The sequence below is a fragment of the Chiloscyllium plagiosum genome, chromosome 3 (assembly GCF_004010195.1).
Source record: "Chiloscyllium plagiosum isolate BGI_BamShark_2017 chromosome 3, ASM401019v2, whole genome shotgun sequence".
NCBI lineage: Eukaryota > Metazoa > Chordata > Chondrichthyes > Orectolobiformes > Hemiscylliidae > Chiloscyllium > Chiloscyllium plagiosum.
Genome location: NC_057712.1, coordinates 121,725,982 through 121,749,610, shown reverse-complemented (window position 1 = coordinate 121,749,610; position 23,629 = coordinate 121,725,982). Strand labels below are relative to the sequence as shown.

At 42.0% G+C, this 23,629-nt stretch overlaps 1 protein-coding gene across 3 annotated transcripts in view; it reads left to right on the top strand.

The window, feature by feature from the left end:
- The window catches only part of LOC122548501 (solute carrier family 4 member 1 adaptor protein), a 153,699-nt gene extending 130,538 nt beyond the window's left edge, over positions 1 to 23,161 (top strand). For all 3 annotated transcript variants that reach the window (XM_043687241.1, XM_043687239.1, XM_043687240.1), the window contains 3 exons: positions 4,738 to 4,808; positions 19,871 to 19,943; positions 22,068 to 23,161. In XM_043687241.1, coding sequence (XP_043543176.1) covers positions 4,738 to 4,808; positions 19,871 to 19,943; positions 22,068 to 22,117 — 194 coding nt within the window. In that variant the 3' untranslated portion in view covers positions 22,118 to 23,161. The remainder of the gene's footprint in view (positions 1 to 4,737; positions 4,809 to 19,870; positions 19,944 to 22,067) is intronic.
- The last annotated feature ends 468 nt before the right edge of the window (positions 23,162 to 23,629 follow it).

The window sequence follows — 23,629 nt, the reverse complement described above, 5'->3', positions numbered from 1 at the left end:
ATCCTGTGCACAGTGGTCTTCTGAGATTATCAAGCTAGTCCCAACTGATACTCCGCCTACAGAGCATATAAAAAGGATGGCATCTCAGTAACAGATGGATTTAACTGTAATAAATGTGGGGTGAAGGGACAACACAAGGGAATACTCAATAAATGGCAAGGCATTACAGAGTTCTGAAGAGCAGAGGGATCATGGGATGCCTGCCCACAGATTCCTGAAGATCGCAGCACAGGTTAATAGGCTAGTTAAGAAGGCATTCAGGACGCTTGCTTTTATCAGTCATGGCATAGATTGTAAGAGCAGGGAGGTCATGTTGCAGAGCTTTGGTTAGGCCACAGATGATGTACTATGTACAGTTCTTGTCCCCACACTATGGGAAGAATGTGATTGCACTGGAGGGGTGCAGAGCACAATCACCAGGATGTTGCCTGTGATGGAGGATTTTAGCTATGGAAGGAGGCTAAATAAGCTTAGGTTGTGTTCTTTGGAACAGAGAAGGTTGAGGAAGCACCTGGTAGAGGTGTGTACGATTGAGGAACAAGGACAGAGTAAATACAAAGCAGCTGTTCCTCTTAGTCAAAGGATTAACAGCAAGGGGTCATAAAGTGAAAGGCCAGAGGTTTACAGGGGATTTGTGGGAGTCTGGAATGCACTGTTTAGGCGGGTAGTTGATTAGGAAAACTCAACCTTTAAAAAATATTTGGATGAACACCTGAGATGTCATAACATTCCAGACTGTGGAACTCAGCAAACTCTCTTCAGGAGGGTTTAAATTAGATTGGCGGGGGGTGGGAACCGGAGCTATAGATCAGATGATGGAGTAGGTAATAAACAATGAGATGCAGTGTGTGAGGAGGGATAGGCACTTGATAGGGCAAAGATGCAGTCAGTGTGAGGGGTTGAAGTGTGTCTATTTTAATGCAAGAACTATCAGGAATAAGCGTGGTTAACTGAGAGCATGGATCAGTATTTGGAACTGGTGTTGTGGCCATTACGGAGACTTGAATATCACAGAGACAGGAATGGTTGTTGGATGTTCCAGGGTTTGGATGTTCCAGGGTTTAGATGTTTCAGAAGGAATAGGGGTGAGGTAAAAGAGGTAGAGGAGTGGCATTGCTAATCAGGCCTAGTATCACAGCTGCGTAAAGAGAGGTTGTCGCGGAGGGTTTGATTACAGGGTTCCAATGAGGAGGGAAGTCAGAAACAAGAAAGGAGCAGTCACTTTATTGGGAGTTTTCTACAGACCCCCAATAGGAACAGAGACATAAAGAAGCAGATTGGGAGGTTGATTTTTGAGAGGTGCAGAAGTAACAAGGTTGTTGTCATGGGTGACTTCAACTTCTCTAATATTGATTGGAACCTCCTTAGTTCAAATAATTCGGTTGGAGCAGTTTTTGTTAGGTTTCCTGATTCAGTATGTAGATAGGCCGAATAGAGGGGAGGCCATTTTGAAGTTGGTGCTTGGCAACCAAACAGGTCAGGTGTCCAATTTCTTGGTGGGAGAGCATTTTGTTGATAATGATCACAACACCTTGACCTTTACTATACTCATAGAGAAGGATAGGAGCAGACAGTATGGGAAAGTATTTAATTGGGGGAGGGGGAAATTACAATGCTATTAGGCAGGAACTAGGGCACCTATATTGGGAACAGATGTTCTCAGGGAAATTCACAACAGAAATGTGGAGGTTGTTTCGGAAGCACCTGCTGATAGTGCTGGACAGGTTTGTCCCACTGAGCCAAGGAAGGGATGGTAGGTTGAAAGAACCTTGGGTGATAGGGGATGTGGAACACCTAGTCAAGAGGAGTAGTTTACTTAAGGTTGAGGAGGCAAGGATCACACAGGGTTCTAGATGGTTACAAGATAGCCAGGAAGAAACTGAAGAATGGACTTGGGAGAGCTAGAACGGGGCCTGAAAAAGCTTTAACGGGTAGATTTAAGGAAAACCTCAAGGCGTTCTATACTTATGTGAGGAACACAAGGATGGCCAGGCTGAGGGTAGGGCCGATCAGGTATGGGGAGGGAACTTGCACCTGGAGTCGGAGGAGGTAGGGAGGACCTTAATAAATACTTTGCTTCAGTATTTGTTCCTGAAAGGGTACTTGACGCTTCTGAGGACAGTGTGAAACAGACTGATTTGCTTGTACAGGTTGATGTTGAAAAGGAGGATGTGCTGAAAACTTTGAAAATCATAAGCATAGATAAATCTCCTGAGCCAGATGGGATATACCCTAGTTGCTACAGGAAGCGAGGGAAGAGATTGCTACACCTTTGTTGATGATCTTTGCATCCTCACTATCCACTGGAATCATACCAGATGATTGGATGGTAGTAAATGTTATTCCCTTGTTCAAGAAAGGGAATAGGGATAATCCTGGGAATTACTGACCAGTCAGTCTCATTTCTGTGGTGGGTAAAGTATTGGAGAGGATTCTGAGAGACGGGGTTTATGATTAATTGAAAAACCATAGTTTGATGAGAAATAGCCAGCATGGCTTTGTGAGGAGCAGGTGATGCCTCACAAGCCTTATTGAATTCTTTGAGGATGTGACAAAACACATTGATGAAGGTATACAGTGGATGCGGTGTACATGGATTTTAGCAAGGCATTTGATAAGATTCCCATGGTAGGCTTATTCAGAAAGTAAAGGGGTATGAGAAACAGGGAAATCTGGCTGTCTGGATAGAGAATTGGCTGGCCCATAGAAGACAGAGGGTGGTGGTAGATGAAAAGTATTCAGCCTGGAGCTTGGTGACTGCAGAGATTGGTTCTGGGGCCTCTGCTATTTGTGATTTTTATTTGTGGCTTGGATGGGGAAGTGGAAAGGTGGGTTGGTAAGTTTGCTGATGACACAAAGGTTGGTGGAGGGCTGTTGTAGGTTGCAACAGTACATTGACAAGATGCAGAACTGAACTGATAAGTGGCAGATGGAGTTCAACCTGGAAAAGTGTGAAGGGATTCACGTCGTAAGGTCGAATTTGAATGCAGTATGCAGGGTTAAAGGCAGGACTCTTGGCAGTATGGAGGAACAGAGGAATTCTGGGGTCCACCTCCATAGATCCAATAAAGTTGCCACCCAAATTGATAGGGTTGTTAAGAAGGCATTTAGTGTGCTAGCTTTCATTAGTGGGGGATTGAGTTTAAGAGCCGAGCTGCAGCTCTATAGAGCCCTTGTTAGACCACACTTGGAATATTGTGTTCAGTTCTAGTCGCCTCATTATAGGGAGGATATGGAAGCATTAGAGAGCATGCAGAGGAGATTTCCCAGGATGCTGCCTGGACTGGAGGACATGTCTTATGAAGAGAGGGTGAGAGAGCTAGGGCTTTTCTCATTGGAGGAAAGAAGAATGATTGATTGGTGACTTGATAGAGGTGTACAAGATGATGAGAGGCATGGATAGAGTGAATAGCTAGAGATTGTTTCCCTAGGCAAAGATAGCAAACACAAGAAGGCATAATTTTAAGGTGATTAGAGGAAGGTTTAGGGGAGATGTCAGAGGTAGGTTCTTTAAACAGAGTGGTGGGTGCGTGGAATGCACTGCCCGCAATGGTAGTAGAGCCAGATACATTAGAGACATTTAAGCAACTCTTGGATAGGCACATGGAAGATAGTACAGTGAAGGATATGTAGGTTAGTCTGATCTTAGAGTAGGATAAAAGGCCAACACAACATTGACGGCCGAACGGCCTGTACTGTGCTATACTGTTTTGTGTTCTAATAGTGTAACTAATAGTATATGTTTGGCTTTACAGACTCTTCTGTACTGCCAAATTCTATAATTCAGTAGCTCTAAGAGGAAATGCTGGTCTTTTTTTTTCAGAATAAGACAATTGGGATTGAATTCACTGTAAATGATGTCAGTAACAAATATATTACTAAGTTTGATAACACCTAACCTGACTGTTTAACGTACTAACATGTCGATAACTAATATAACCATTTTGGCCTATAAACGTTCTGCCTCCCGGTCCTTTTACAACAGGTTTTCGCCAAGATTTTCTGATTGTGATCCCACTTCAAGGCTTGAAAATTGCCACACCTTGATTTTGGTGGGGGATCTGGACATTGCTGGTTAGCCTGGCATTTGTCACCCATCCAGTTGTCCTTGGACATCTGAAATCATCTGGAAAGCCAGTTTAAGAGTCAGCCACATTGCTGTGGGTTTGGAATCACGTGTAGGCCAGACAAGGTAAAGGTGGCAGATCTTCTTCCCATAAGGCCGTTGGTGAAGCAGATAGGTCATTACGACAATCGACAATAATTGTATTGTCGCCATTTACCAGCATTTCTTTTAAATTCTAGGTTTTTATCAAATTCAAATGTCACCATCTGCTACAGTGGGATTTAAACCGTTGTCTCCAGACCATTTAACTTGGTCTTGATATTACCACTACACAACCATCTCCCCCCAGAGCCTTGGAGCTCATGACCTCAAAATGCCAATTTATAATCCTACTTGGTGTTCCAACCCCATATGGAAACCATGTTCTTACAAGTTAACCTGTTTGGCAGCAAAACTTGGGCTTTAAAAGTTAATAATTTCCATGTTCCTCAGAGCGATGTCTATTTATCAAAGGACCCAGGCCTTGAGCAGAACATGTGTGATCACAAAAATAAGCTGGACCAAAATATCATTGATAATGTACATCTTTTGAGAATTACATACCAAGTAAAATTTTCGGAATTGAATGAATATATTCATTTTAAATAAATATTCTTTTGTTTACTTTAAAGCTAAGATACAGCCTAAGGCCAACAAAAATGATGAAAAAGTTGTGATGAAGAAAATATATGGTCCAAAGAAAGTAAGTAACTTATCAATATAATCATTTCTGCAGGGTAAGAGTGTTATCTGTCAGTTTGTATATTGGTCATGCAAAGAAAATTTTAGATTTAATATTTTAGGTGTATCAAAGTGACTGGAATCATGACGTTGTCACAGAGTGTTGGCAGGTATGCTTCACAGTTATTATAAAATCCCTCGTGTGGAAACAGGCTGTTCGGCCCATCGATTCCACCCCACTTCATGAAGAGCACCCCACCAAGACCCATCAACCTATGCATGTAATCCTGCATTTCCCATGGCCAGTCCACCTAACCTGCACATCTTAGGACTGTTGGGGGAAACCAGAGCTCCCGGAGGAAACCCATACAGACACGGAGAATGTGCAAACTCCACACAGTCGCAGGAGGGTGGAATCGAACTTGGGGTCCTTGGCACTGTGAGGCAACAGAGCTAGCCACTGTGCCACCCCAATAAGACAAGATCTCATGCTGTTGGCAGCAGTATATTAGCATGGACAGAGAGCTGGTTAATTAATAGAAGAGATCATAGAATCCCTCCAATGTGAAAGCAGGTCATTCGACCCATCAAGTCACACTCTCTGAACAGCATCCATCCAGACCTACACCCCACCCTGTCCCTGTAACCCTGTATCTCACATGGCTAACTCACCTAGCCTGCACATCCCTGAACACCATGGGCAATATAGCATGGACAATCCACCTATTCAGCACATCTTTGGACTCTGGGAGGAAACTGGAGCACCCAGAGGGATCCCACACAAACACAGGAAGAACATGCAAACTCCACACAGACAATCACCCGAGGCTGGAATCAAACTCGGGTCTCTAGTGTTGTGAGGCAGTAGTGCTAACCACTGAGCAATCACACCGTTCACTTTAGTTTTCCCAAGATGTTGAGTTCAGTCTCAGCTTTGCTACCACTGAGACAGCACCAATGGATCTTTTGACCTTGCTGATCGCAACACAGTTTCCTTTTTTTTGTGTTCTCTGGGCCAGGAAGCTTGAATGAACTATTCTGAATGGTGTGTAAATTCTCAGTTGGAATGTGAGCATCAGCAATTTGAGAAATTAGCAAGTTAGCAAGAAACATGAGTTTAAACTTTCCATGTAATTTTCCACCACCACCCTCCCTTTTCCTGCTCCCTTGGTAACCACCCAGGCGACAGACATTGAAGACAAAAGCACGGGCTCCCCAGATCTGGATAAATGTTAAAATATCATTCTAAATACGAGTCGTATTTGATTTGAAGCATTAACTCTGGCAGCATCTGTACTGAAACAAACAGACTTGCTGAGTATACCAGCACTTTCTGTATTCATTGTGAATAAAGCTACAACTGGCCTGCCTGAAAGGGACTGCGTGACACATTACTGTTAATTGGCAATCTTTACAAAACAGTTCCTGACTGCTGTGGTTTCTTGAGACACAAATTCACCCATTGAAGTGCAAGGTGGGTGGAGGGGGGAGGAGGGAGAAGAGAGGGGAGTGTGATGACAAATTCATGTTTCCAGAAACTAATATTTTTTCCTTCCTTGTGCTTCCACATGGTTGTTCACTCCTCCTGTCATGTTTTCACTATAAAACTCAGAAATAAAATCCGTGAGTGGTTTATTTCTTCTCCTTCGCCACCCCTATCCCTGCAGCATCTTCTAATGAATCCTCACCTCTGACTTCCACTCCCCTATCTCTCCTCCACTCCCCATCTCTGCCTCCCCTTACTGTCTCTCCCTTCACTCCATCTCTCCCTCACTCCACCTGCCCTGTTAACCCCTCTCCACCACCACCTTCTCTCTTCCTGCAGATAATCTTCAGATTTTAGTCTCAAATTGTTCAACTCAGTGTTTAGTCTAGTGCATAGTTGAGAGATTAGATGCTTTCAATTTAGTTTGTATTGAGCTTCATTGGAACAAGGCCCAGGACAAAGATGTCAGCAGGAGTAGCAGAGGCAGAGTTGAAATGACAATGCATCAGAAGCTCAGCACCACATCTGCAGACTTTAATAGAGATGTTGTGTAGCTCACTGTCACAATTTGTATTTGAATTTTCTTGTGATGCCACATTGTGAACAGTAAATTCAGTATCTTAAATTGAAGGAATTTCTAGAAAGTCACTGCTTCATCCGGAAGCAGTCTTGGGGCCTTGGATGGTGAGAAGGTAGACAGCCAAGTGCTGGATCTCTGTAATTGAAAGATCACACGACTAGCATTGAGGGGTGTCATGGAAGCAGCAGTACATTAATATGCAGAGGGGAGGAGATGGAAAAAAGTGTTTGGTATTGCCATCATGCTAGAGGTGGTGACTTGCTGCAGTGCATCTTGTGGTTGCTGCATAGGACAGCCATGGTGTGCGGTGGTGGAGAGAATTTAAAGGCAGTGTGTCCATCAAGTGGATTGCTTTGTCCTGGATGGTGCTGAGCTGCTATGGTGTGGTGCTGTCATCCAAGCAAGTGGACAGTCTCCTTGACTCTACCAGAGTTCACCTCAGAATTCACCACCTCTAACCTGCTGTTGTAGTCACAATATTTATATGACTGGTCCAGGCCTGTTTCTGGTCAATAATAAACTCCAGGATGTTGATTGTGGAGGAGTTAGTGATGATAATGCCATTGAATGTCAGATTATGGTTAAATTCTTTTTTGTTTGAGATGATCATTGCTTGGCACTTGTGTGGTACAAATGTTCCTTGCAACCCAGGTCTTGCTGCATGTAGGCACACACTGCTTCTTTTGAGGAATCTCAAATGATGCTGAAAATTGTGCAGTCATCAGCAAACATTATTGTTTCTGACTTTATGATGGAGGAAAAATCATTGATAGAGGGGCTGAAAGTGGTTGGGCTGAGGATATTAACCATAGGAATTTGTGTTGCGATGTTTGGGGCTGAAATAACTGGCTCCAACAGCAACAATCATCTCTTTGTGCTAAGACTCCTAATGCCACGTTCTGATAGATGCTGCTTGATAACAAGGGCATAAAGTCATAGAGATACAGCACGGAGACAGACCCTTCGGTCCAACTTGTTCATGCTGACCAGATATCCTAAATAACACTAGTCCCATTTGCCAGCACTTGGCCCATATCCCTCCAAACCCTTCCTGTTCATATATCCAACCAGATGTGTTTTAAATGTTGTAATTGTACCAGCTTCCACCACTTCCTCTGGCAGCTCATTCCATACACATACCACCCTCTGCATGAAAAGGTTGCCCCTAAGGTTCCTTTTAAGTCTTTCCCCTCTCACACTAAACCTATGCCCTCTACTTTTAGACTACGCCACCCCGGAAAAACAACCTTGACTATTTACCCTATCCGTGCCCCTCATGATTTTATACACCTCGGTAAGGTCACCCCTCAGCCTCTGACACTCCAGGGAAAATAGCCCCAGTCTGTTCAGCCTCTCCCTATAGGCCAAACCCTCCAACCCTGGCAACATCCTTGTAAATCTATTCTGAACCCTTTCAAGTTTCACAACATCCTTCCTACAGCAGGGAGACCAAATTTCCATGCAGTATTCCAATAGTGGTCTAACTAATGTCCTGTACAACCTCAACCCATCGCTGGAATTCAACTCTTTTGTCCATGTTTGGTCCAATGAGATCTGGAAATGAAAAGACTGAAACTGAGCAGAGGTTATTGTTGTGCAAGTATCACGTGATAGGCAGTAATTCCTGATGATTGTGAGTAGACTGCTAAGTTGGTAGTTGAGTAGGTGGACAGTACATGTCTGGTTTCCACTTCAGTAGATACCAAGGTTAAAGGTGTACTGGAACAGCTTCATGATCATTCATTGTGTGCAAAGTATTATAATTTTCTGAAATATTATCGGGTGCTGTATGCATACAAGTGTTTCTTTTAATTTCGAGGAACTAGGAGGTCCTGTTTAAGGTCAGAGGTCATCATTTCCTAAACTAGTTGATCAGATATACTTCAAGTAACAACTCTGTGCAGGCTTCTGTACATATCACTGTCTCTCGCAACCGATGCCCTCTCTCATTATTGAGTTACACTGAGAGCCAGCTCCAGTATAATGAATTTAATTTAAGTGAACATCCTGAGACAATTGAAAACATGCATGACTTATTGAAAGATAAATTTGTGGAGATATCAGTAAGATGCACTAAGTTTTTTTTTAATGAAAGTCTAATGGAAAAAACCTACTTGCTCAAATCATATTTTATGCATTTCAGCACTCACATACAATCTGTTACAGAAGGCCCTTTGGTAGGCACTGTTTTATATATTAAAGCAAAATCTTTGTTTAAATATTCTGCCCATCTGCTATTCTTACTTAAAGGATTGATAAACAGGTGGGTTCAAAAATACTTAAGGCTGTATTTTCACTTTTATTTTACTCTTTGCCAATTTTCTCCTCTCCCTAAGGCACTGGAGCCCAGTCCCATGGCAACTGGCTTCTGTCTGGGGGTTGTTATAAGAGACCTCTTTTGTTGAGCACTGACAGTGAACATCAAGCAGACTGCAGTTAAGTCATAGAGTCAGAGAGATGTACAGCATGGAAGCAGACCCCTTGGTCCAACTAGTCCATGCCGCCCAGATATCCTAACCTACTCTAGTCCCATTTGCCAGCACTTGGCCCATATCCCTCTAAACCCTTACTATTCACATACCCATCCAGATGCCTTTTAAATACTGTAATTGGACTAGCCTCCACCACTTCTCCTGGCCATACACGCACCACCCTATGTGTGAAAAGGTTGCCCCTTAGGTCCTTTTTCTATCTTGCCCCTCTCACCCTAAACCTATGCCCTTTAGTTTTGGACTTCCCCACCCCAGGGAAAAGACTTTATCTATTTATCCTATCCATTCTCCTCATCATTTTATAAGTACAAACCCTCAGCCTCCGACGCTCCAGGGAAAACAGCCCCAGCCTGTTCAGCCTCTCACTCTAGCTCAAATCCTCCAACCCTGGCAACATCCTTGTAAATATTTTCTGAACCCTTTCAAGTTTCACAACATCTTTCCGATAAGAAGGAGACCAGCATTGCCCGCAATGTTCCAACAGTGGCCGAGCCAATGTCCTGTACAGCCACAGCGTGACCTCACGACTTCTATAATCAATGCTCTGACCAATAAAGGAAAGCATGCCAAATGCCGCCTTCACTATCTTACCTACCTTCCACACTACTTTCAAGGAGCTATGGACCTGCACTCCAAGGTCTCTTTATTCAGCAACACTCCCCAAGACCTTACTATTCAATGTATAAGTCCGGTTCTGATTTGCTTTTCCAAAATGCAGCACCTCGCATTTGTCTAAATTAAACTCCATCTGCCATTCCTCCGCCCCTTGACCCATCTGATCAAGATCCTTTTCTACTCTGACGTAACCTCCTTCACTGTCCACTACACCTCCAATTTTGGTGTCATCTGCAAACTTACTAATTATACCTCCTATGTTCATATCCAAATCACTTATATAAATGGCGAAAAGTAGTGGACCCAGCACTGATCCTTGTGGCATACCACTGGTCACAGGCCGCCAGTCTGAAAAGCAACCCACCACCACCCTCTGTCTTCTACCTTCAAGCCTGTTCTGTATCCAAATGGCCAGTTCTCCCTGTATTCCATGAGATCTAACTTTGTTAACCAGTCTCCCAAGAGGAACCTTGTTGTGAACGCCTTACTGAAGTCCATTTAGATCACACTCACTGCTCTGCCCTCATCAATCCTCTTTGTTACTTCTTCAAAAAACTCAGTCAAGTTCGTGAGACATGATTTCCCACGCACAAAGCCATGCTGACTATCCCTAATCAATCCTTGCCTTTCCAAGTACATGTAAATCCTGTTCCTCAGGATTCTCTCCAACAACTTGCCCACCACCGATGTCAGGTTCACCAGTCTATAGTTCCCTGGCTTTTTCTTACCACCATTGGGGCAGGGCGGCACAGGGGCTGAGTGGTTAGCACTGTTGCCTCACAGCGCCAGGGACCTGGGTTCAAAATTCCCGCCTCGGGCAGCTGTCTGTGTGGAGTTCGTACATTCTCCCCGTGTCTGCGTGGGGTTCCTCCGGGTGCTTCGATTTCCTTCCACAGTCCAAAGATGTGCAGGTTAGGTGAATTGGCCATGCTAAATTGCCTGTAGTGTTAGGTGGATTAGTCAGGGGTAAATATAGGGTGGTGGGTTTCTCTTCGGAGGGTCGGTGTGGACTTGTTGAGCTGAAGGGCCTGTTTCCACACTGTAGGTAATCTAATTATCTTTTTTAAATAGTGGCACCACGTTAGTCAACCTCCACCTGTGACTATTGATGATATAGATCTTTCAACAAGGGGTCCAGCAATCATTTCCCTAGCTTCTCACAGGGGAGACCTGATCAGGTCCTAGGGATTTAACCACTTTTATGCATTTCAAGACATCCAGCACTTCCTCCTCTATATTATGGACATTTTTCAAGATGTCACCACCGATTTCTCCACATTCTATATCTCCCAAGTTCTTTTCCACTGTAAATACTGTTGCAAAATACTTATTTAATATCTCCCCCATCTCATGCAGCTCCACACATAGGCTGCCTTGCTGATTTTTGAGGGGTGCACTTTTTTTCCTAGTTACCCTTTTATCCTTCATGTATTTATAAAAAATCTTTTAGATTCTCAGTAACCCAGTATGCCAAAGCTATCTCATGTCCCCTTTTTGCCCTCCTGATTTCCCTCTTAAGTATACTCCTGCCTTTATACTCTTCTAAGGATTCACTTGATCTCTCCTATCTATACCTGACATATGTTTCCTTCTTTTTCTTTACCAAAACCTCAATTTCTTTAGTCATCTAGCATTCCCTGCACTCATCAGCCTTTCACCGTGACAGGAATATACTTTCTCTGGACTCCCGTTATCTCATTTTTGAAGGCTTCCTATTTTCCAGCCGTCTTTTTACCTGCGAACATCTGCGCCCAATCAGCTTTTGAAGTTCTTGCCTAATACCTTCAGAATTAGCCTTCCTCCAATTTAGAACTTCAACTTTTAGGTCCAGTCTATCCTTTTCCATCACTATTTAAAAACTAATAAAATTATGCTCGCTGGCCCCAAAGTGCTCCCCTACTGACACCTCAGTCACCTGCTCTGCCTTATTTCCCAAGAGTAGGTCAAGTTTTGCACCTTATCTCGTAGGTATATCCACATACTGAATCAGAAAACTTTCTTGTACACACTTAACAAATTTCTCTCCATCTAAACCCTTCACAGTATAGCAGTCCCAGTCGATGTTTGGAAAGTTAAAATCCCCTACCATAACCTTCCTATTATTCTTACAGATAACTGAAATCTCCTGACAAGTTTGTTTGTCAATTTCCTGCTGACTATTAAGGGGTCTATAATATAATTCCAATAAGGTGATCATCCCTTTCTTATTTCTCAGTTCCACTCAAATAACTTCCCTGGGTGTATTCCCATGAATATCCTTCCTAAGTACAGCAGCAATCCTATCCCTTAACAAAAAATGCTACTCCCCCTCCTCTGTTGCCCACCCACCGCGCCCCCCACCCCACCCTTCTATCCTTCCTCTTGTACTGTTTCCTGGAACATTAAGCTGCCAGTCCTATGCATTTCTGAGCCAAATTTCTGTAATTGTTATGATATCCCTGTCCCATGTTCCTAACCATGCCCTGAGTTCATCTGCCTTCCCTGTTAGGCCTCTTGTATTGAAGTAAATGCAGTTTAACTTATCAGTCCTACCTTTGTTCTCTGGTTTGTTCCTGCCTTCCCTGACTGTTTCACTTGCTCCCTTTCCCAACTGTACCAATCTCAGATTGATCTCTTTCCTCACTATTTCCCTGGGCCCCACCCTGCCCATGTTTCTAGTTTATATCCTCCCAAGCAGCTCTAGCAAATCTCCGATATATTAGTTCCCTTCCAATTCAGGTGCAATCCGTCCTTCTTGTACAGGTCACTTCTACCCCAGAAGAGATTCCAATGATCTAAAAACGTGAACCTTCCTCCCCTGCACCAGCTCCTCAGCCATGCATTCGTATGCTCTTTCCTTCTATTCCTACCATCACTAGATCATAGCACCAGGAGTAATCCAGATATTACTACCCTTGAGGACCTCCTTTTTAAATTCCTGCCTATCGTTCTATATTTCACCTTCGGAATCTCATCCTTTTCCCTTCCTATGTCATTAGTTCCAATGTGTACAATGACCTCCTGCTGCTCCCTTTCTCCTTTGAGAAAATTCTGCACCCTCTCTGAGACCTCCTTGATCCTGGCACCAGGGAGGCAATGCACTATTCTGATTTTTCGCTGTTGGCTGCAGTAATGACTGTCTGTGCCCCTGACTAGAAAGTCCCCTAACACAATCGATCACTTGGAACCCGACGTACCCCGTCATTAGAGCCTGTCTCGATACCAGTAACTTGGCTGCTTGCACTACGTTCTCCTGAGAGTCCATCACCCCCTATATTTTCCAAAGCAACATACTTGCTTGAAGTGGGGATAGCCACAGAGGATTCCTGCACTACCTACCTACCCCTCCTACCTTTCCTCGAGTTAACCCATCTATCCAACTGTATCTGTGGCTTTTCTCCCTTCCAATAACTGCCATTTATCACACCCCCTAACTCTTGTAAATTCCTCATTGCCTCTAACTGCTGCTCCAAGTAATCCATATGATCTGATAGGATTTGCAACCAAAGACACTACCTGCAGACATAATCATCAGTAACATGGAAACTCTGCCTAAACTCCCACATCCGATAGGAAGAGCGTATCACTCTACTAAAGGCCATCTTGCTCCTTCATAATCTACAGATCCAGAAAATAACACCGTCGCTTTGCTTTGAAAAGCAGTGCTCCAGGCTAACTTAGTACTTATGGTTTATATTTTTTAAATTTAATCTAGACAGATTTCAATAAAACATATCATCAAGAAGGAACCCACTCTACTCACTATTGTAGTCCTTAATGGAACAAGCCTGCACATCCGAATCTCTTTCAAAGTTCAGGAGCAGGGATTTTGATTGCACTCTTCACACCCCAGCTCAGGCAAAAAGGCCAGTTGTATCTCTGTCCGAGAACTTGTCTCATTTCTCATATAGGGTAACATTATAAAGACCCTCATTTTCAATGCCTACAGAGGTGACTATGCCTCATCCAAATGGCACTCCGTGTGAGGATGGGTTGTCAGCTACTGATATGTTGCTCAGCCATTTTGAAGAAGCACATTTTAATTGGGCAAGCTCATTGATCTTCTGCAAAATTTGAGTGGCTCAACTAACATTTTCCAATTAATTTATATCCATCCTTCTCCTCCCTTGGCCTCAGCAATCATTTAATATCTAGATCACAACCCGAAGTAACAAGGCAGATCATAGCTGTAGCAATACTGTAGGAGCTGCCAATGCTTCAGGCTGCCCTGAATTTGTATAATACGAACACAATGCTGGTGTGGCTGTGCAATAGCATTCTGTATCAACGGTATGTGTACCACATGAAAGCATAGGGAGACTTGAAATTGGCCAATGGATCGAATCAAGGCTGCTGGGAAAGCAGGCGTGTGGCTCATACCATAGTTGCCCAAAGTTAATTGACTCTGAAACAATAACAGAAATTGCTGGTAAAACTCAGCAGGTCTGGCAACATCTGTGGAGAGAAATCATAGCTAACGTTTCGGGTCCAGTGGCCCTTTTTTAGTTTTTTTTTAACTGATTCTGAACCAGCTCCTCAGTTGGTTTCTTCCACATGACCCAACCCTCTTTTCTCCAGCCCCAACCTTCAGTCAATCATCCATGTATTTTCAATATGCACACACTTTAGAGTGACACGTTGTTATTTAATGGATGAGAGCAGACCTACAGCACCAGGCCAGATCTTCCAGGTCACTTCTGGAGCCTCTCCTTTTTATCATATTACAAAGGCAGATTAAAGAATTCAGCTTGATTCAGTGGTAGCACTCTCACTTCTGAGTCAGAATATTGTGAGTTTTACATTGTATTCTTGGAATGTGGCCAAAGTTGTCATTGATTGCCTATTCTTTTGTTGCCATGAGAGACGGTGATGTGCTATTCTGGATAGTTATTGTTAGTGGCTTGCTAAGCCAGTTGAAAGGGTAATCAATTGGCCTTTAGTTGTATATTATCCAAACTAGGCAAGGATGGAGTGTTCCTTTCCCTTTAGAATGGTAGTGTGCAATTTACAATTTTAACAATAATGCTACAGCTATGTAGTCCCTGTATATCACACTCCACAAGCACTCCAGCACACAATCCAGACATGTTCTTCATTGCCACATTGCTGCGTCAGAGCTTCCATCTGTTGGACGATATGTTAAACCAAGATACCGTCTGCCTGTTCAGCTGGGCATCGAAAAATGCTATGGCACTCTTCATTGAAGAGCAGGAACTCTGTCTGGCCAACATTTATCTCTCAACCAACAGCAATAATAACAAATGAAATGCTCACTTCTTCTGTTTGCCACTTGTTATTTGTTAATTGACTTTCAGAATTCCCCAGAAAACAGCAAATACTTTGAAAATAATTCTGAAGCTATAAAAGGCATTGCACAATTCCCTTGCACATAATTTTGAATAAAAGTAGAGTTGCCATAATCCTACCAGGAGAAAGTGAGGACTGCAGATGCTGGAGATCAGAGCTGAAAATGTGTTGCTGGAAAAGCGGAGAAGGTCACGCAGCATCCAAGGAGCAGGAGAATCGACGTTTCGGGCATAAGCCCTTCTTCAGGAATCCTACCAGCCCATAGGGCTGCTCTCTCATTAGCGAGAGGCAACTGGTGGTGGTTTAGCCTGCAGGTCACCACACCTCTGGCAAGGGACAAGTTGAGAAGAGGAGTTCTTCATTGTAACCGCAATTTATACAGGAATTGAATGCATACTGTTGACATTCCAATCCAACCAATCAACTGAGCTAACTGACCCTCTTTTTAAATACGTGCATTAAGACTTTCAGTTATTCGGTAACATAGAATTTACAGCAGATTTGACAGTTTCACTTGAGATGAATGAATGAGTCTGTCAACTCTTTCACAGCTGGATTTAAAATTCTATATGAATTATTGGTTACACCAGAATCAATAAATTAGAACAGCAGTGACTAGGTTTTGCAGAAATAGTTCTAAATTCATACTCTTCTGTAAATTTGACTATTACGGTCCTTTATAGAAAGCTGCACAGTGGTGTAAATGCAATGCTCTCATCTACCAGAGAACAAGAGGTCTGTGAATAATCTGTTGGATTTATATTTTGGCATGGTGGTGTTGTGGTGATGTATCACACAGGCAGCTGCAAGTTGATCCGAGGGAAAGCAACCCTGGAGGCATTGGTTGAAGCTCTATAGAACATTTATCCATGCAGATTCAACATCTGCAATAGAATCTCACTAGCAGCAAAGTGAGAAAAGTCTGTCAGACTTGGCTTTAATGCACCTCTGTATTTCATATTGCTCAATGACCTCTTTGGTTTCTGGGTTTTGCAATCCTGCTCTCATTCATTGTTGCTCACTGTTATCCCTGTTAAACATTATGCATTGTTGCCCCTGAGTAGCATGCAGCACTGCATCTTGTCCCTTTCAGTCTGTTTAGTCTCTCAGCTTGTAACTTACTGTTGCATCAGCAGTATAACCAGAAATGAAATCAAACAGTCTCCCTGAATCCAATGCACATCAGTGTTTTGTGACAGCTTCTTATGTGATGCCCATGCATTTACGATGGGAAGAAACTGAGGCGATGTTTTACCACAAAGTATTCTGTGTAATGCAATCTCGAGTCCAGAAGGATGAAATCTCCAGCTGTGCTGCTTGTTGTTTTTCTACCGTTCAAGAGAGAATGATATAAATATTGCACCAAGCTTTTGTTTGCTGCTCCTAATATCAACTTCTGTGACACTTCTGCCATTTTTATATTGTTAGACCTCTACAAGATGGTCTCTGGGTGCCATTCTGTTTTAAAGGCTCTGTGTAAGGGCACATTGATGTTATTCACATCTCCATTGCTCTTCATGGAAATCTCCATGTGTTGGAGCGTTGCGTGGGTGGATAGGCATAGCACTGACAAAACTGACAACCCTCGCCTACGCCAGTGGCAAAAATCCAAAGCCTACATGGTAATTTTGGAAGTAAACTTTCACATCAGCTGCTTAGTTATTTTCAATGAATGTCAGATGATCTCTGCAATTGTGCACTATTCACTGAACCAGAGAGTCATATGCTCACTGCTCACTCAGGAATTTGAACACAAGATCTTGGCTGGCACTCCATTGCAGTTATGACAAGGCTCTGTCTACATGATCTGATAGTTACTATGACACCATTCAAATGAAGATCTTAACGCAAAGCTGAAACCTTGAACGGCATATTTCCCTGAAAGTGGAAAACGAAATCAGCTTGATGTTCATCTCATTGTGGATGTGTTGACATACATGACTAATGATTTCCTGTGTGAAGCGCTTTCAGGAATCTGAATGATCTGATAAGGTTTTATATAACTTAATACTAACTAGTAGAGGCTGAAAATTTTATACATTTTCCATGGAGGCCAAGGATTGAAAGTGACAAATCAGAACTTCAAACCATTATCTTCATTTTTTCATGTCATTGTTAAAAATTATTAATTGTCACGCACAAAATTTGATTGAATCCCCCTCCCACCTCACCATCTCTCTCCGTGCTGATCAAACCCTCTTCATAGTTTTCATTGGTAAATCTGAGGGGACAACTGTCATATCATATTCCCCAAAATCCATGGGAACAAAGTTTGTTTTGTGTAAGGGGTAGGCTAAGGCAGGGCTTACACTGGTGAACTGGCAAACAGGAATTTGTAAATTCAAATCCCATCAAGTTGGAAAATTGAATTCAATGCGCAATGATAACTTGTATTTATTTAGTGACTTTATCAGAGAAAAGTATTCTAACTTTCTTCAGAGGGAACGGCATGGTGGCTCAGTGGTTAGCACTGCTGCCTCACAACATCAAGATCCCAGGTTCAGTTCTAGCCTCGGGCGACTGACTGACTGTGTGCACTTTGCACAATCTCCCCATGTCTGCGTGGGTTTCCTCCGAGTGCTCCGGTTTCCTCCCACAGTCCAAAGATGTGCAGAGCAGGTAAATTGGCCATGTGAAATTGCCCATAGTGTTAGGTGTATTAGTCAGAGGGAAATGGGTCTGAGTGGGTTACTCTTTGGAGGGTTGGTGTGGACTTGTTGGCCAAAGGGCCTGTTTCCACACTGTAGGGAATCTAATCTAATCAAGTATCATGATGTGACATTCGGCATAGAACCACATCTGAGTTGGTATTAGGAGCAAAATCTTGGTCAAAGAATGAAGAGAGAAAAGAAAAGAGGTTCAAAGATGAAATTCCATCGTTTACAGCTGCCAGTGGTGAAGAGATTAACATCTGGATGTAGAAGAGGCTAGAATTTGGGACCACAGAAATGGTGGGTTGTGGGCTCGAAAAGGTTATATACCTTAGGAAGGGATAGGGCCATGGAGTGATTTCAGGAACAGATTTTGAAGTTGAGTCATTTCTGGGCCTTGAGCTAAGGTAAGTCAACAAATGTGGCATAATGAGTGGAAAGAGCCTGGTGTGAGTGAAGATGAACTAAATTTCATGTAAAATGGCTAAGACCATAAGAAGCCAGGACCAGGAGTAGGCCATTCAGCATTTCAACCTCTCTCTGCCATTGAGAGATTATGACAAATCTGCTACATGAACGCCATTTTCCTGCATCGTAACCCTTGATGTTTTTAAGTAATATGTAGCCAGTTATCTATCTCACTCTTGAATACGTTCAACAACTGAACCTCTGTGGTAGATCATTACAAAGCTTCACTGCCTTCTGAGTAAAGAAATTCTGCCTCATCTTGGTCCTAACTCGCCTGACCCTTATTCTGACATTGTGTCTCCTGGTTCTACATGCTCCCCACAGCCTCACCACTACCCAGTCGAGTAAAACATCCATCCTACATCTATATTGTTAATCCCTGCACAAATGCTGTATGTTTCTCAGTATCAGTGAATATAAGCCCACTTGTTAAGTCCTGGTGTGGTAATCTCTCCATCACATGAATTAGTTGTGTTGCATTCCCTCTATATATCTGCAAACTGTAGTCTCAACAGGCACTTTGTTTTTTATTACAGCAGATTTCTTTTCAGATCCTCAAATTTTCTTGTAACAAGGGCCAATAAACCATTTGCCTTAATTGCTTACTGCACTTGTGTATTAACTTGCAGTCACTAAACAAGTCTGATGTGGTATAAGTATGGTACACTGATGTGGTCTCTACAAAGCTCTAAATAGCTGTAGCATTACCTCACTATGTTTGTACTTAACTCACCTCACAATAAACAATAACATTTAGTAACTTCTCTATTTACCTGCTATACCTTCATATTAAACGTTTGCAATTCATGCACTAAAACACCCAGATCCTTCTATCTCAGAGATCTATAATCTCTCACCATTTAAGTGTTTAATTTTTATTCTTCATGCCAAAATAGGCAATGTCACATTTTTCTGCATTATACTCCATTTGTCAAATCTTTGTCCATTCACTTAACCTAGCGATATGCCTTTGTAGCTTCCTTATATTCTTAAAAAGCTCAAACAGTTTGTCAGCCTTTATTTGCCTTTTATATACTCTAGTTAAGTGTTGCAATAGTCAAGTGTGAAAGCATGGAAAATTTCAGGACCAGTTTGGCGAAGGTGGGGCAGAGTAAGGCAAAGTTACTTGTGAAACTCAGTTGCGACCTACTCCTGGTCTAGTCCATATATGTCCCACACCACATTTTTGACTCCTGCTGACCAATCACCATAGTCATAATCTCAGGGAAACTAATAATAAATTTCCATTTATCCCCAAAAGCAAGCACATGTAAAGAAAACTGATATAATACATTTACTCATTTCAAAAATGAAGTGCATAGTTTAACATTACTTGCGGGGAAGGTGACTAAAACATCTAACTCTTCTCTGTATGTAGTATTTTATATTTTGTTAATGATCTCTAATGCTGTAGTTTTTTTCTATGTTTTATATTGTGTAACAGATGCTGATTACTTGACTTTTCCTCCAATTATTTCTGTTCATTTAATCATTTTCTTCCCACAGCCATCTCACCAACTCTCATCAGAGTACTACCCCGAGAATGATCCTGACTATTGTGTGTGGATGCCCCCTTCAGGTACATCTCTGCAAATACATTGGCTGGAATTTGCTGAAAAAAGTCAATTTTATATATTATATATATATAAAGAACAATACAGCGCAGAACAGGCCCTTCAGCCTTCGATGTTGCACCAACATGTGAGCTAATCTAAGCCCATCCCCCAACACTATCCCATCATTATCCATATGCTTATCCAAGGACTGTTTAAATGCCCCTAATGTGGCTGAGTTATCTGGGTGGTATATGCCACTATAAATGTGCAACATGGACAGTAACTTGTGGTGAGGAAGAGATAATCTGGGAAGGATGAATCATGAAAAGTTGCTGCTGTTTTATACCTCTCCACAGCTTTTTTTAAAAATTACATCTCATGTTGTTAGCCTCGCTGTGATTCTCACATGATGTTGCTGTATTTGCAAACACTTAAATATAAAACATAACAACTTGAGCCTGTTAAATGTCAATCTAAGAAACCTTTAAAGGTTGTGAGGTACTGGCATAATCGTAATGTCCAGGCCCAGACTAATGTTCTGGGTACTTGGGTTCAAATCCCACCATGGCAACGGATAGAATTTAAATTCAATTAATAAATAAGTAATAGTGACCATGACTGTTGTAAAAACCCATTTGGTTCATGAATGTCCGTCAGGGAAAGAGATCTGCCATCCTTACCTGTTGTGATTTACAGGTGACTCCAGATGCACAAGACTGAGATTGACCATTAACTGTCCCCTGAAGTGGCTGAGCAAGCTGCTTAGTTCAAGGGAAATTAGAGCTGCACAACAACATCCCATAAAAGAAATAAGCAAAGTAATTGTTGATTGTTGCCATAAAACACTTCTCATCCAGAAAGTAACTAATTAAGTGATTTATTACTTGACGTAGCAACTTCTTAAAAGTTTCGGTGGTGTTCTGTTTTGGATTTTTTTGCATTGTTTTTAATCATTGCTATGTCTTTCCCCCTCTCTCTTCGATTTCGGCTGTTTCTTCAGTAATTCCTCGGGTTCTTTATCCATCTTTTTTGAGTAAGGAGCTAAATTGTTGATCCCGTAATTCAACCATGTCCCAGATGCCCTGTTACCCTGCTATGTCATTACCAACTCAAACATGCAGCAATTTACAGGGCAAAAACATCTTAAGACAAGGGTGGAGCAAAGAAAGGGAAAGCTGTGAGTTGCCCTGTTCCTGCAATCTGTCAAATTTACTTTTTAACATATAAAACTATATTCTGTCTCCGCTATGCCTCATAACAATTCTTCCTGTTGAAATAAAACTGGTCAGAGAGTTATTTCAGAATGCAGTTGCTTTCTGTCATACATTTTAGTTTTACAATTGCACTTCTGGAGAGTTTCAACAAGCCTTGATTGATATAATTTGTCTGTTTTCCTCTACAAAGAGTTTGTATCTATATTGAATACTTGTTCTCAAGCAATTTGGGTCAGACAATAAATACTCGTCTTTCCAACAGCACACCTACATCCTGTGAATTAATAGAAAAAAAAGCTATTCCCCCTTGCCCTCACTGAAATTCCAACTCGAACATAAGATCATTTATCTCATTGCTATTAATGGGACCTTATAATGTCTGCAAAGCAACATTCATCTCCACAGCTTTTAGTGCTGCTTCATTGTGTATGAAGTACATTTCTAGCAGAAGTGATGGGCGACCACATAAATTCATTTGATTCAATTGCATTCTGTGTTTTGAGATAATATTGAGGATTTGGCAATGCCCTGTAACACTAGAAATAATAAAGATAATTATTTCTATTCAGTAAGGGGTCATAATAAAATATCTCAAAATAGATATGGATTACTAGACCTATTATAGCTTAAAATGTCGAAAGGACCTCCAGTGCATTACATTCATCCATCCAGTTAAAATATTCAAATTTAGTGGAATTCATGCCTCAATTGTCCAATACAGAAGTCCATTTTATGTGTTGGTCACTTCCTGTGCACAGAATCTCCTGATCAAACAGTTCCTGACCTTTATTAATTGGCAAGTATGTTTTGTTTTATCATACATTTGCAATAATTATGTTGCAATTAAAATTTGTGTAATTTTACTCTATTTAAAATGCCACATCTCATATTTGTTGGGCCAGGTTTTCACTTCCTTTTTCCTTCTTTCCTGAGATCAAACAGGTGACGGTAGGACACATCTGAATGACAAATATGGCTATTGAAAGCCCAAGGCAGTTGCCATATCCCAAGGATGTACTCATTGGAGGGGATTTGTAATTGTGTCTGTACTGCCACCTTCAGAGCACCACGTCTGGATCCTGGAAGCTTACAGCACCAGCTGGTGTTGTGTGAAACTAGAGAACAGTGCAACTCTGTGAATCTCATCAAGGTCATTTTGCTGTAGCTTTGCACCCCTACACCGCATCCCTGTTAGGATCTCTTTGGGAGTCTACTGAGTACATAGTACAGTTTTCACACAAAGTTCTGTTGCTCCTTTTTTGCGTTCCCACTGGAGCAGAAGTGCAGTCCCAACTGATGTCCCAGCAGACACATCTGATGGTATTATACTACGGAACAGTTCGAGGTCTGTGTCTCCTAATGTGATGTACTCGTAATTTTGACATTGCAGTGTGGGACAGCCTCCTAATTCTCTGATCTAAAGTGGAGCATGACTGCTTCTACGTGGGAAATGAAACAGGAGTTTTTCATTTGATGCCTGAGGTGCCATTTTCCCTTGAGAGTATGAACCCAAGCTTCAGGCTCCAAGATCCTTTCAGCACCAACGAGCCTTTGGATGACCACAGATGACACAGTGGCCAGTAGCTGCTGCCATGTGTAGGAATCATTTGAGAAGTTTAGGGCAAGGTTTCCACAAAAAAATAGCCATAACTCTACTCTGAATTCCCTTCTGTTTATTATGTACAGCCTTAATTTTCCCTTGGTTTTTGGCTTCTTCAGTGCTTGCTCATGTTTAGTTTTGAAATCTTCAGATGCAATGTAAGATTAATATTGTGATTCCAGGCTAACTGGAAACCCACCCTGAGTTCATATCAGAACTCCCTGGGGTGTATCATGCATCCATTTTACACACCATTGACAGTGCAGTGTGCACTCCCAGAATTTCAGAAACTTCTGTGTGTGTGCATTTAAAACAACAACATTGTGCTGTTTGTCACGTTAATAAAAGGGAGAGGGTATGCTTTAATAATACGGCATTTGGTTGCGTTGTTATAATGAGAATAAATCATTTTATTTGGAACTGTGAATATGATTTTGTTAATTTATTTATAGTTGATGTTATTAGGCAATAACATGGGGATTTGTAAATTGGAATGGACTTTATGATGCCTAGCTACCTGTAATTGGATTTACCCAGGCATGGGCTCTGGGTCACACCTGTTCTTGTTTTTCACAGATCTATATTTACTGCTGTTTAATAGTTCACCTCAGTAGCTTGGATCACATCTGAACACACTACCCACAGGAGCACTAAAACATAAAGTTTTTAGCATATTTCTTGTCAGTCCACTTTTTAATTGCCTCCACCCTGCAATCACCTCATTTGAAAAGGAATAAAGTACAGTATCAGGGTTTAACTACTGTTTTTGCCTCTTGGGATTTTTGTTACATTGAGTGTAGCGGAGTGGGGGCAGTTTTGTTTCATGTAAAGGGCATCTTTCTAAAATTTTACATTGTCGAGTGGAAGCTGTCCAGCCTGTTGTGCTGGCAACAGC